Below are 14,472 nucleotides of genomic sequence, written 5' to 3' on the forward strand. Positions count from 1 at the left end.
TACCAAGCTCATGTGAACCAAGTCATTTGGTTTATTGGGCTTGCACGAGGGATTGTGGTGTGAAAGGTTACAGAGGTCCACAATGCCCACGGAAGCTCTTGGATAATGGAGACTTTGGGCTAGCTACTTGAAAGCACCAAAGTCCAAGCCCATTACTTGGAGTTCTCCAATATGGGTGAGCAAATGAGATATTCTTCAAGCACTCCCTTTTACCCACTGGAAACAAGCCAATTCCGACGCTTCTTTTACCCATAGGAAATAGTCATTTTCCAATGCCTAGCTTTACCTGTTGGAAATAAGAATGTCCCAATGTTCCCTTTTATCGTTGGAAATAGACTAGCTCCAACACTTCCTTTTACCTATTGGAAACCAAAGTGAGTCTTCACCTTCTATAAATTAGGATGCATTGCCCAGACAAAACCAACCCCTCTTGGTTGCTGCAAGCCTCTCAGCAACCATAAGAACTCACCTTTCCTCAGCTGCTGCAAGCATTCCAGCAGCCATCATAGTCATTTCTGAGCCATCCCCTCCATTCTAAGGGTGCTGCAAGCATCCCAGCAACTATCGACCAACATCTCTTGGTTGCTCAAGCACCCTAGCAACCATTAGACCAATTTCCTTCCTTCCTTCGGCTGCTACAAGCATTCCAGCAGGCATCCCAGCCATTCCTCAGCTATCACAACCATTTCTTCTACTTTCTTAGCCTTGAAATCCTCCATCTTCCCTATAAAGCCTCACCAAGCATAACTCCAAGCTTTTCCTTCCCTCATAAAATTTCAAGCTATAAACAACATAGCCTTGAAGCCTCAAGCTTTTCCTCCATCCTTCTTCTCTTGAAACTCTTAAATCCACAAAGCATCACCAAGCATAACTCCACACTTTTCCTTTCTCCCAAGCTGTAAACCCCATAGCCTTCAAACCTCAAGCTTTTCCTCTCATCCTCCTTCTCTTGAAACTCTTAAATCCCTATAGCCATAGCCACAAACAACAAATTATCAACACCCAAACTCAAGCATATCCAACACCAAGCCAAGCACATGCATTCTCATTTGCTAAACTTGTGGGTCTTTCGCTCCCATACTCCATGCTCTCAAGCCTAGCACAAGCATTCGTCAAGCTGTTGGAAAATCTATTCAAGCCACTTATCCATTCATCCCCATCTCTCTTTCTCTCTCTCTCTCTCTCTCTCTCTCTCTCTCTCTCTCTCTCTCTCTCTCTCTCTCTCTCTCTCTCAAAAAGCTCCATCCCATATCTGAAACACCTAACCTCTCAAGCTAAGTTGAAATTACAGTCATTACCTTTGTGGTAAGAAAACGCAGACATCGCAAGCTCTTCGTCTAACTGCCGAAAGAACCTAAAATCTCAAGCCTTAATCTTTTCTTTATACTCATTTTCTCTTAGCTCCCACACCACAAACCTCTCATGCCTAGCCTAATAGTATCTTAAATCACCAAAGCAAACTCTCATGCCTAGCCTAATAGTATCTTAATTCACCAAAGCAAACTCTCATGCCAAGCCTGTGCAACATCGATGCACCATCTCAAACTCTTCGTCAAGCTGTCCAAAACATCAGTACAAAACACGCAGTCCCTGGAAAAAGAACAAAGTACTCCCCTGGGACTTGTTCTCCCTTGGGATGCTTTGGGCCTAGTTCTCACTAACTCAGAAAAAGGGGCAATGAAGGCTTGATTCATCACTCAATGGTGGTCCAGGAATCAATAAGCCCGGACTAGCCTTTCGACGGAAAAAGACCCCAACATAAATGGTGACTCTGCTGGGAACTAGGCCATTAGTCTTGTCATGGCTCCTGAAAAATCAGAAGCTTTAAAAGTTGAATTCATGCAACTGCACTACAACAAAATTTAAAGATAAGAGCATTCTCTTTGATTTTGCTTTGTTCTATTATTCTTAAAATAAAATAAAAAAAGGATGCAAAAGCATTTCTATTATTTTTTTCTTATGTTGTAGATATACATTCTCAGACAAAACATCTTGCAAAATGCCTATATGGGCTAAATTGATCATAGCAAACTGCACATGCAAACTCCAAATGACTTGGGGCCTTCATGCCAAGCAAAAGAGAGAGACAAGAATCCAGAAGCTGCTGTAAATTTCAGTTTTCCTCTTGGAGGAAAACAAACTATTTGTTACTTATCTAGATGAAAACAAGCTATATGTATCTCTTCTAGCAACTCGCTTTGCCTCTTCCTTCTCATCTTCAGTTTGCTTCTTCCAGAGATCTTCTTTGAAGCAAGTTGCAGGAGAACAAAAAAACAAAAACAAAAAAAAACAAGCAGGCCTCTACTCTGTTTCTCGACCCCGAGTAAGCCAAAGAGAACATAACCTAACTCTACAACCAATTGTTGGCCCCAACAAGCTGGCTTGGGGGCTTCATGCCAAGCAAAATTCAAAGAAGGACACCATGCCATCCAAACAAGCAAACCCATCCACCCTTTTTTTTGCCATACAGTATAAATAATCTCTTTGATTACAACAAGCCTAGACAATCCTGCATTATGGTGACAAACAATTTGGGTAATGACAATCATATAGATGATCCAACAATTTAACTTCATTGGCTTAATTTCCAGTGGCTCAAGCACCATAAGAAGTAAAAGAAGAAGACCTTCACGTGAACATCGCCTGCCATCTCGCTTCTAGGATTATCAAATGGGTAATGATGATGATCCTTCAAATGAAAAAATTGTGCTTTTTTGCTTTGTATGCAGATTGTGATCCTCTTTCATTTGATGAGGCATGTCAACATGAACATTGGATAAAAGCAATGAATGAAGAAATTCATGCAGTTGAGAAGAATAAAGGCCAGTTTGGCATTGCTGTGCTGTGAAAATAATCGCTGTCATATTTGCTGTGAGAGAAATCAGCTGTGAGAGAAAGTAGTTTAGCTTTTGGTAAACTTTTTGTTAGAAGTGTTGTTGGTATTGATTCCCACATAATCATTAAACCCAACACCTCTTCGAAACTGATTCCCGCATAATTAGGAAATGAAAGCACCTCATTAGTTGCTTTCTTTTATAGCTTTCTCTCATAGCAATTTTTAACAAGAAGTGATTTTCTCATAGTTTACCAAACAGGCTTGACTTCCCAAATTTTTAAAACAATCACTTATCATCCCAAATAAACAATGCCAAACGGGCACCAACACATGGGAGCTCACTTATCTTCCTAAAGGGAAGATACCCATTGAAGTTAAATGGGTATACAAGACAATGTACAAAGCCGAATGGAGACGTGGATCGCTTCAAGGCAAGGTTAGTAGCCAAAGGCTACAAGCAAAAACCAGGTATTTATTATTTTGAGGTTTTTGCTCCTGTTACTAGGGTTGATACTGTTAGAATGGTTATTTCTCTCGCTGCCCATAATGCTTGGAAGATATTCCAAATGGATGTAAAATCAGCCCTTTTGAATAGAACCTTAGAAGAAGTGGTTTATCTTGAACAACTAGAGGGTTATGTGAAAGAAGGGCAAGATGACATGGTGCATAAGCTGAAAAAGGCTTTGTATGACCTTAAACAGGCTCCAAGAGCATGGTGCACCAAAATTGATTCCTATTTCAAGGAGCATAAGTTTCAAAGGTGCCCATATGAACATACTTTGTATGTAAAAAATAATCAGCAAGGGGATGTCACTATTGTTTGTGTGTATGTGGATGACTTGATAATTACAAGCAATAATATGAGATTGGTTGCAGAATTCAGGGAGGCTTTAGCATCTCAATTTGAGATGACTGATATGGGGTTGATGTCTTACTTTCTTAGCATTGAGGAGATGCAAACAGAACAAGGGACTTTTATGTCCCCAAGGAAATATGTTGTGACATCCTCAAACGTTTTAAAATGGAGTCTTGTAAGCCAATCGTGACACCTGTTGAGAAAGATGGAGTTGGAGAGTTTGTTAATCCTACATTTTTCAAGTTGTTAGTTAGAAGTTTATATTATTTGCCTGCCACTAGGCCTGATATCACATTTGGTGTTGGGCTTATTAGTAGATTTATGGAAGCTGCACACCAGTCACACATGCAAGCAACAAAATGAATCTTGAGGTATGTCAAAGGCACTCAAGGTGATCGTATTTTCTATTAAGCTAACTGTCATGTTAAGCTTGTTGGATATACATAGGGCTGGTGATGTTGAAAAAGCAAAAAGTACATCAGGCTATGCCTTTCAAATTGGGTATGGAGTTATTTCTTGGTCATCAAAGAAGCAGCAAGTTGTTTCCCTTTCATCTACCAAAGCAGAATATAATGCAGCCACTAGTTGTGCAACTCAAGCAGTGTGGCTACGTCAATTGATGGAAGTTCTTCACCATGAACAGAAAATTCCCACTACAATTTTATGTGATAATAAGTCAGAAATAGCTTTGTCAAAGAACCCAGTTTATCATGGGAGGACTAAGCATATTAATGTGAAGTTTCACTATATTCGTGCCTTGGTGAATGATAAGGTGATTGAAGTTCAGTATTGTCCAACTGGAGATCAAATTGCATACATATTTACAAAGGCTCTGAAGGCGAATAAACTTTCCACTTTATTTGCTTGTTTTGTTTTTTTGTTTGAGAACTTAAAATTGAATATGATTCATTTGATTAAAGTTGGTAAGATTAAAATTTGTATTAAAGCCTATTCAACCTCCTCTAGCTTCTAGGATTTAGTTATGCAATTTCAACTACAATAATAATGTGGAATGTAATGCCATCATCATGGATGCTGTAATATCTACAAGTTTAACTGGAGACCACATAAGATTGCGAAAAACATTTATCTCAAAGTGCAATATAGGGCCTCGTTTGTTAGGGAGGACTAGACTAGACTAGAAAATTGCCTACATTTCATGCGCATTCAAGGCATAATATGGATATTGTTGTCTAACTTGAAAGATGAATGAGGACTATTCATAAGAGGTTATAATGACTAAAACTAATCCCTCTTCTTCTTCTTTTTTTGGTCGAAGGAATGAAGATTTCATTACCTTAACAAGTTACAAACAAGCCAAATACAACAAACAGAACAATGCACAACCAAACAAAATAAAAGCCCAACCATAATACACATAATTTAGGCCCAACACAACAAAAAACCCTAAGACACAGACAAACCCTAAAATCACACCCAAAAACTAAGCAGTTGCCACTGCCACCAGATCTGCCATAGCCGCCAATAGAGGAAGGTCCATGAGGTTTGTTGATAAGTTCATAATTTCATACATTCGCATGCCTTCTTTACTTAGTGACTTTACTTAGTTTCTCTTTATTTTAAGTCACTTACCTCTTTTTATTTGTTTTGTAGGTTAAGACAGCAAGATCACATTTGATGCAATCCATGCTTGTTAAGGGCTGATTGGGATAAGAGAAATATGGGCTTAAAGACAAACCCAATTTGGGCCACACTCCTTGTCAGTCCAGTTTCATAGGTCATCTTGCAGACCTTATTTAACAAATTACACAGGTCGGATGAGGAGACATCCTTGATAGACGTTGTTCTAATGGATGTCTATTACGACATATCCAAATTTCAGCCCAATTGAATAAATCTGGAGCCCTCAGCACGTCAAAGACTCAACCAAGTTCACAGAAAAGTCATAATTGGCTGCCATCACATTTAATGTGGCTACATCCCTAGAGCCATGTGCTACACATAAGAGCAGCCACACATGGGAGACAAATCAGCTTGGGAACTCAGAAAGATGAACAAAAGTCAAGCTTGCCATAAAGAGACCAAGAATAGTTCACCAAAGCATTTATTGGGCAGCTGGAGCAATTGGCTTTTATTGGGCAGCTGAGGCAATTGGGAGCAGCTAAGAGAGGTGTGTTTCACCAGCTAGAGGGGAGGACGAAATTGGCACTCAATAGATGGAGAGCTGCACGCTCATTCAAAAAGGGAGATAGAGAGAGAGATTCATTTTCATCCATTACTCACACACACATTCAAATTCCATCATTCACCATAAGAGAGAAGGGAGCTAGTTGCAAAGGAGGGAGACCTTGGAGCTGTCCTGGGAACTACCTTGTTGCCACCAGCTAGTTCTTCTCTTCTCTTTATTCTATCTATGTATTTCTTATTTTCTATATTCATAGTTATGTCTAATTAATCCATTTAGTTAGGGCTTAGGATAAAGCCCTAGTCATGAATATTCAATGTTATGGATGATTTTATAGTTAATGGATTTCCTTGCTTTCATTATCAAGTTGTTAATCTCCAGTTTATTATGTGCTTGATGTATGTTTTCTTGGAGTAGCTAACTAGGATTTTATGCATCTAGCACAGGTTGGGAAGGGGTTTAGATTCACCAATTCTACTCTCCTTTCACAAGCAACATATGAATGGCCTAAGAATCATTCAAGGGGTTAATAACCATAGGTTGACTAGGACAGATACCATATTCTAGGACTTGTGTGATTATCATATTCTCAAGGAGCTTAATGACTCTTGTATACTTTATTCTAAGTAGATACCATGTTTAGGTTGCATATTAGAGATCACGTGTTGTATAAATACCATGCACAATCACATGCCTTAGGAGAATCATGCATCCTGCACCTAGATACGATAGGCTTGTATGCGATAATCTATTGTTGATGAAGCTTGAGTCAATTTTTATGCATTCATAACTTGAATAGGAAGACTAGTGGTAGATTCCAAGGCTCTAACAACTTTCAATCATTGTTTCACAACTTCTTGATTGTTGCCAGTGTTTACTTTCCAGCACTTTCATTTCACTTTCTTGTTTTCATTTCAACAACAAAACCCCCAATTTTGAGTGCTTGTGTGGTGCTAGGATTCTGTCCTAGACCTTGAGTAATTAGCAAGAGGCATTGTTGAATTCGACCTTGCCTTTAGTTAGTCAGTCAGTTTTATTTGTTTTCTGTTTTTCCAGCATTCTAAGTAATTTAACTTGGAACCAAGTTATCATTCTCCGTGGAATCGACCTCGTATTTACATAAGCTATACTATAAACGGTTCGTGCACTTGCGAGAATTAAAGTTGCTATTTTTAATAACTCATTTTAGTTGTTAAGGATAGGACCAACAACCGACAAAGGAGATCTGAAGAGTGTGGATTCGGGGAAGCAAGCCACCACTATGCATCAAGCTCAAATGATCCATGGATTGGTCTAAATTGACCATTAAACTATAGAGCCAACTCCTCCATAACAAAAGCTCAGATCTGAGGATGGGTTGTATGAGATGAACAGTAGCAACAAACCCTGAGACAACCAAGCAGATCCAAGGAAAAAGGAAGGTGTTTAAGGTTAAAGAGTTCATGGGAGGGGTAGAGAAATGGGGTGAAGGGAGGTGGAGTGGGAGAGGAGATTTGAGGAGATTTGGGTCAACAGCAAGAAAAACAAAGTATAAAAGGCACACCTAAACCCTAAACCCTAAACTAATCCCTCTTAATCTCACCATTTTCAAGGGAATTAAGGGAATAAATTTTAGTCATCAACCTCTTATAAATAGTCTCTATTCTTCCTTGAAATTAAACAACATATCCATATTATGGCTTGAATGCACATGAAATGTAGGCATTTTGCTAGTCTAGTCTAGTCCTCCCTATCAAACAAGCCCTAGAAGTTCCAACAATATTTTCTTCTCTAAAAACATATAGAAGTTAAAAAATGCTCAAGTTGAAGAAGAAGCCTCTGGGTATCATTAGTCTATGACAAAATACTCCAAGAAATATTATTACTAGTATTACCAGAATTCAAAAAGCTCATATTTACCAAATATTTGTTCGGATTTTTCTTTTTACAATTCTTTCTATAGACAATATTATGCAGAGCATATTACAATACATTACAAACCCAAGCTCTCTCTCCACCTGTTATCGCCACATAATTACAATAAGGCTGTCGTGCACAGACAAGTTCCCAGATTATGATGTCCACAAGGAGTGCATATCATCCAATTGACTTAACTTGGTGGACTTGAGAGAGATTTTGTAAAGCTCCCTCAGCTTTTCAGCATCTCCACACCTGTTGGATATTGAAGGTGGCTGAGAAACAGGAGATTTGTTCACACGTGCAGCAAGTGCCACAGCCAACATCTTCTTCAAAAGCATCTGCAACTGACTCCAAAACTTGGCAAGTACCTCAGAATGATCAGTTTTCGAAGAGTCCGAATCTGTTTCTGACACATACCGTCCTTCGAGCATGTAAGACAGAGCTGATTCCAACATCTGGAAAACAAGCAACATTTCAGCCTCATTCCGTATTTGAGTGTGAACAACAATAAGGAGGCTTCAATTCATGGCAGATTATAACGCTAGATTTTCTTACTTATTCATGTTGCCGGAGAACAATAAAATGCTTAACATGCCTAAATACATAGGTTAAAACTCCCTGCTAACATTTTTTTTTTAAAATTTTCTATAACAAATATTTAGTAAGTGCAAAGGACAACATAAATACACGAGTACATGTTGCTGGACCTCAAGATGATAAACGAAACAAGTCAGCAAGTGAATCATCAAGATGAATCAAAATGCTGAAGCCAACAGTCAAAAGGATGAGATCATAAGAGTTCTATAAAAAGGAACAATTCAAGAATAAAATCCCCTTCTTAGCATTCAATTCGCCTATCCAATCCCTAAAATGTGGTGCAATCCATGCATGCATATGTATACCATATACTTTTCAGTCTTTGTCTGAGTTTCAAAAAGGGGTGAATAAATATTATTTGTAATAAGAGAAATTCAAAATTTTCAGTAAGTATTAAGTTCAAGAACATACTGCATTTGAGTGTAAAGGGCTTGAAAGGCTCAGTGAAAGAGCTGATCTTTCTATAAGAATAGTCAGGTACATGGTAGGATGCGTCTTGGGGCCATAGAAATCCATGGCCTTTTGCAAGTTCCTCTCTGCCAAGGCTGCGTACTGCTTGACCCGTTGGACAATAGTGTTTTCACCTTTAGATAAGCTGCTTTTCTTATGGTCTGGCTCTAAGAACTTCAAACAACAATCCCTTTGGTAGCAAGCCAGCTGAAAATAGGCATATGCAGCCTCCTGTTTCCGTAATTCGCCTAATGATTCATAAAGAGACAGTGCCTCCCTAATGGCAGCATTGGCTGAAATCTCATGCTTACGTGATTCTTTTCTTGATTTTCTGCCACTAGGGCTAGTGGAATCAACATGCACATCTCCCAAGACTCCAGCTTCATAAACTTCCACAGATATATCTTCTCTTGCCAAGAGCATTCCGAGCCTCAGATACGTATGAGCAAATTGTGTATATACCTCAGTCCTCAAATTGTTTAATTCAGGGCCAGCAGCCTCTTCAACAAACGCATTGAGTTCCACTTTTGCTGCCCCATAATATTTAAGTGATTCACTATATTTTAATTTTGCAGTCTCTAATGCATGGTTGTATGCAGTTCGAAAGATTGCATGCGTCTTGAGACTATCAATCTTTGATACCATCTCTTCTGCCAATGCCCGTCTTCCATGGCCCAAGTTACAGTTTATTAATATGATATTGGTATGATCAGAGACTTCCCTGAATGCTTTTATAGCATCAGCAAAAGCAAATTCAGCTTTGTTTAGTTCTTTCCTCCCAAGCCTATTTCGACCCAGTTCATTGCATACCCACCCTTTCTTTTTCATTATAGATTGTAATTCTGCTGAATTAGATGGAAGACCACCTAATGCCTTTCTAGCTTCTTCATAACAGCATAGGGCTTCTGAAAGATTGCTTTCAGCATCTCCAACCGCAGGACCTCCAAGGTACTTGAATATCCCACCATTTTTCACTTTTGTTGGTTCTCTCAAAGCAGCATTAGATTGAGAGGCCAGTGTCGACCCCATATCATGCATCTCTAGGATGCCTTCCAAATTGTTAGAAGATTGTACTGTGGTTTCGCCATTACTATTTTGGTGTAAATATTCACAATCAGAAACATTTCTGTTCTCCATTTTCAAACAAAGATTATCATCTTCAGGGTCTCTTAAAAGTGGGTAGGCGTTGCTCTTAGTATATGATCTTTTACTGTATTTCCTGCCACAAGTTACCGAGCGCATATCATGACGACTACTACTTGCACTGCTACCACTGCTTGCCCTATCACTCTGACAGCTGCAATTTACCAGAGAACACGAACTGCAGTTCTGCGTATACTGTCCCAGCTTCTTCTTGAGCCTTTTCACTTCTTTCACAACCTCAGATGACACTTTCAACTCTCTGGTAGAGTATTTTCTCTTCTCCAGTGCAGGGATCATACTATCCTTGGCAATATGGAATTCAACATAAACATCTCCAACTAGTGTCCATGCCTTGGCCCAGAAGAGGTAGATGGAAGAGAACTGCTCAAACGAAAGACAATCATCATTGGAGTTGGAGCTCAGATCCTCCAGATCACTATTAGATGATCTCGTCTTTTTATTTGTATAACTGAATTTTGTCTGTGATGAAAAGCAACTACTCATGGAAGAAATGAATTTTGTGTCTTCAAGATGTTGAGGCATGGATCCATAAACAGAACAGGCCAATTCTACAACCTTTAAAGCTTGATGTAACTGGCCATCCTCCTTATAAGCTTGTCCAAGTGCCAAATACGATTCTCCAAGCAAAAGAACAAGTTTCCACAGCTTATGGTCCAATTTTGATGTTGGAAGCCATTCCCGAATGTCACAAACTTCAATACAGTCAGCATCACCACATGCACAAACGGAAAGATTAACACATGAAGGTGGCCTATCATGGGTTTCATTGTCCTGGCCCATCAACTTGGATTCCGTAGTCTGCAGTTGGCGCATCCATCTAACAGATTTAATAGCCTGAGAAACATGATGTATTGCAGCTAGTTTAGAGGAGATTGGTTCGGCAACCGTTTGAACTACATGTGTGGTTGTTGCAGGCAATTTGCCAACTTCAGAGCTTTCATCGCCAGAGGAACTTAGTACAGCTTCTGTGGAACCTCCGATGTCCGTGCCACCTGCTGCTAACAATTTTCTTGGAGAATATGCATTTGCTTCTAAAGTCATCTTTACAGAAGCATCACGTACTGAATCTTGAAAACTCTGTCCATCTTCACATGAATTTTCCTCTCCAACAAGGGAGGGTACTGGTTCATGGACTGACAATTCAGAAATGCTACTCAAAAAGTCCGAAGAATCTTCCTCAGCATCAGTAACTATAAGTTCACATTCTACAGGCAGAGCGTCAGACGTTAATTCCAGCTCTTCATCATGGTTCAAAATAAGCCTCGCAAATTGTTCATGTGCAGATGCACGTACAACCTATTCAGCAGTACATCAATTATAAGTTACCATTTTACTTGTGACTTAAATTAATTTTTAAAAAAAATCCTGAATTAGTAACCAAAAAAAAAAAAAAACAAAGAAACATAACACAGTACCAAATGATCTGGCTCATCTAGGAGTTCCAAACATTTTTGGAAGAACCTGGCACACTTTGCCATATTATTTGGAGCCTGCAGAAATTCAAAATAAATTAGTAACAACTTATAACAGGATCAGGTGAATGTACCAAATACAATAGACATATTTCTTCCACACCACTGAAAGTGAAAGCCTGTGAGCACTTCGATACAATAGAGTCCCTAATGAATACAGGGAATCACTTCTCCCTTGATGCAATACAGAAGGCAGGGAGCTTGGGCTATCATCACAATCATTAGAAGAACGACTCTTAGGAATCACAGAAAGATCAAAGAGCTGAATGACATCTTCCCCAGCACTTTTATACAGCTGAAATTTTGAAAAGTTAATGAATGTTAGCATTGAAATTTCAACAATAAAGCTCAAACGAAAAAGAAAATAAACGAAAACCCAGTTTCACAAAAAATTAAATCACGTCAGTACCCAATAAGCTCCAGGATCTTGCTTGCAGTTTTCTTGAAGGAACCTCAGAACAGAAAGGCCATTTTGCTGTACCACATAAGGATGAAAAGCAGGAGCGCCATCCTCAGAGATCCCCTTTAGTAGAAATATATCATCTGTTTTCAGAAGCTCATAGCCCTGGACAACACCATTTTCATGATAACAGATGGCCATCTCAGGCACACTCGCCATGACATTATCAAGCCAGGCTTCAAGCCAAGTTAATGGTGTAACCTGTTATCAGAGAAATAAAAAAGCAAAAAAAAAAAAAAAAAAAGTTGGTATGCAAAAAATAATAATAAAGGAAAGAAAAGGGCAAGATTTGTAGTACGCCACTTTAACCTGTCGTGAAACATCCCAGAGATGCAAGCTAACAGCAACATATTTTTCATTACTGAATAGAAGCAAGTCACTTCCGAGGAGCATGCGGAAATTGTGAAATTGCCAAAACAAAACCCTTAAAAACCCATCATTACCAACTCTTCTATGTTTTTCAGACTCTTGTATTGCGCACCTGGACTTCTCACCAATTTGTGAAGCCTTTTTAACAGGATTGCGTCCCTTATTTTTCTTACCCTTCTTACTGTCCCAAAAGAAATCATCCCTTTTAACCTCTGTGTACTCTGGACAATGATTTGATTCTTCATCCCCGACACCATTCTCATGCTGTCCCACAAACTGAGTATTTGCTCCAGGAAGAACAGAAGAGTTGGATTGCCCCGCTGATGGGACATGATGAGTTGGTGGGCAATCACAAGCTTCCATTCGAACTGAATGCATAGCAAAATTTAAAAACAGAGATTGATCTGCACACTTTGATTGATTTTTACGTCGTCTTATTAACTTTTCCCCCTCTTCAATATCAGGACTACACTTCAGAAAAAGATCAGATCAGATGAGTTTCTTTTTCTTTTTAAATGGAGGACAAATAAAATACCGCATTAGCAAATACAAACCCGGTATTCAGAACAAGTGTCTGTCCAATACGATGAACTTCAATCGATAATCGAGCCTTGGAATATGGCATTTTAAAGATCTGCTTCAGAATGTCAGCTGGAGCAATGACATCAATCTCATCCCCATACTCAACCAAACCAGACACAGCAAGGGCCTCACATTTCCTAGCGAGATTTGATGTAACAGTACCACCATCCCATGCTATATCTGCCAAAGTGAAAGCACCAAAAATAACACCATCCATGTTACAGCTTCAGAAATCAAATTAGGTAAGTAAAATGCCATCAATAATTAAATGCCTATTACTATTAGCCTATGTCTATTAAACTATGAAGCAAAATATGACCGTCAAATTCCAATACTACCACATATTCCATAAAATTGTTAGAAACTGAAACTAAATGTTAATCAGTTTTGAAATTGAAAGAGAAATGTACATACCTCCAGCGGCCTTGGAGTGCATGGCAGCAATGGGAAGAACCTTGTCCGGGAAATTTGAAAGCAGTGGAGGACTGTTGAGGTCTGTCTCCGTCGGAAGCATTCGATACCGCGGAGCACTCACTCTGCAACCAAAAATCAAACCCATAATATCAAACTCAAAAAAAAAAAAAAAATTATAAATAAATAAATAAAAACATGGAGAGAGAGAGAGAGAGAGGCGGGGAAGAAAGTACGGACGTTTGGCGGGAAGGAATGAGAGCAGAATCGAAAGAGTGGAAGGCTTTGTCTGTGGGAACAGGAATGGAGCCGCAGAGGAAGCCGACGGGGTTTGGCCTTTCGATTTCCAATTTGCCTATGCACTGAAGCTCTCGAGATCCCTCTGAGCTTGACGCTACCGATGCCCATGGTTTCTCCATCACTGGCTTCTGTTTTGAGTGTGCAATCGCAGACCTCGAACCCTAGCTAGGGTTTCAAATTTAAATTTGCGTTCTTTTCTTTCTCAAGCTTTTGCAGACTCTGGTTGAAGCTTTTCTTTTGGGTACGGTCTCTTTCTTCTTCTGGAAACTTCACTGAAATGAACTGGCTCTCGCATAATGTATCCGAAAGCTGACTATATATTAGGTGTGGCATTTTAAACCAAAAAATCGCAAAAATCACAAAAAACCAACCGACATTATACTGCATTGGAACTACAATAGTTAAAAACCGATCGAAAATTGTGATTTTAGAAACCGAACCGTAATTGCGGTTGCAGTTGCAGTTGCATTATGTGATTTTGGCAACTCGCAGTTACCACAAACCACAAATATATTTTTTTAAAAATTTCATCTTAGTAGTTAGATGTTGTGTTTTAATTTGGTTGAGTTTAATTTATTATTAATATGCTTTTATATTGTTGCTTTTGTGTTGTGTTGTGTTATAGATGGAGTCTAGCCACTCTAACACACCTAATGCCTCTAATCCCCAAACACAAACCAATACACCCGAAACACAACCACCACTCCAACTCATAAAAAAGGGCTTCTTCTTATAATAAAATCCACTCACCACCACCTACACTTGAGTTCTCCTTTTGGTTTGTAACTTTAATTAACTTTGAATTTGATTTTTATTTAGGTTGTGAATGCTTGAGAAGTTGAGGTTGAGGTTATGAATTTATTTCTTTAGGTTGTAAATTTATATATACTTGAGAAGTTGAGGTTGTGAATTTATATTTTTTGGTTAAAT

At 39.0% G+C, this 14,472-nt stretch overlaps 1 protein-coding gene across 2 annotated transcripts; it reads right to left on the reverse strand.

Annotated features, from left to right (window-relative positions):
• LOC18766980 lies at positions 7,674 to 13,820 on the reverse strand. Of its 2 annotated transcripts, none has more exons than XM_020570239.1 (9): positions 13,483 to 13,820; positions 13,246 to 13,367; positions 12,804 to 13,011; positions 12,190 to 12,715; positions 11,830 to 12,081; positions 11,527 to 11,715; positions 11,364 to 11,438; positions 8,746 to 11,244; positions 7,674 to 8,192 (listed from the first exon to the last, which is right to left on the reverse strand). In XM_020570239.1, exons 1-9 carry the CDS (start codon positions 13,659 to 13,661, stop codon positions 7,890 to 7,892), a joined length of 4,353 nt encoding a protein of 1,450 aa, XP_020425828.1. In that variant the 5' UTR covers positions 13,662 to 13,820; the 3' UTR covers positions 7,674 to 7,889. The 2 variants fall into 2 exon arrangements, with proteins under 2 accessions (XP_020425828.1, XP_020425827.1); XM_020570238.1 differs by having other exon boundaries at positions 11,524 to 11,715.

Source organism: Prunus persica, chromosome G8, assembly GCF_000346465.2.
Source record: "Prunus persica cultivar Lovell chromosome G8, Prunus_persica_NCBIv2, whole genome shotgun sequence".
Taxonomy (NCBI): Eukaryota; Viridiplantae; Streptophyta; class Magnoliopsida; order Rosales; family Rosaceae; genus Prunus; species Prunus persica.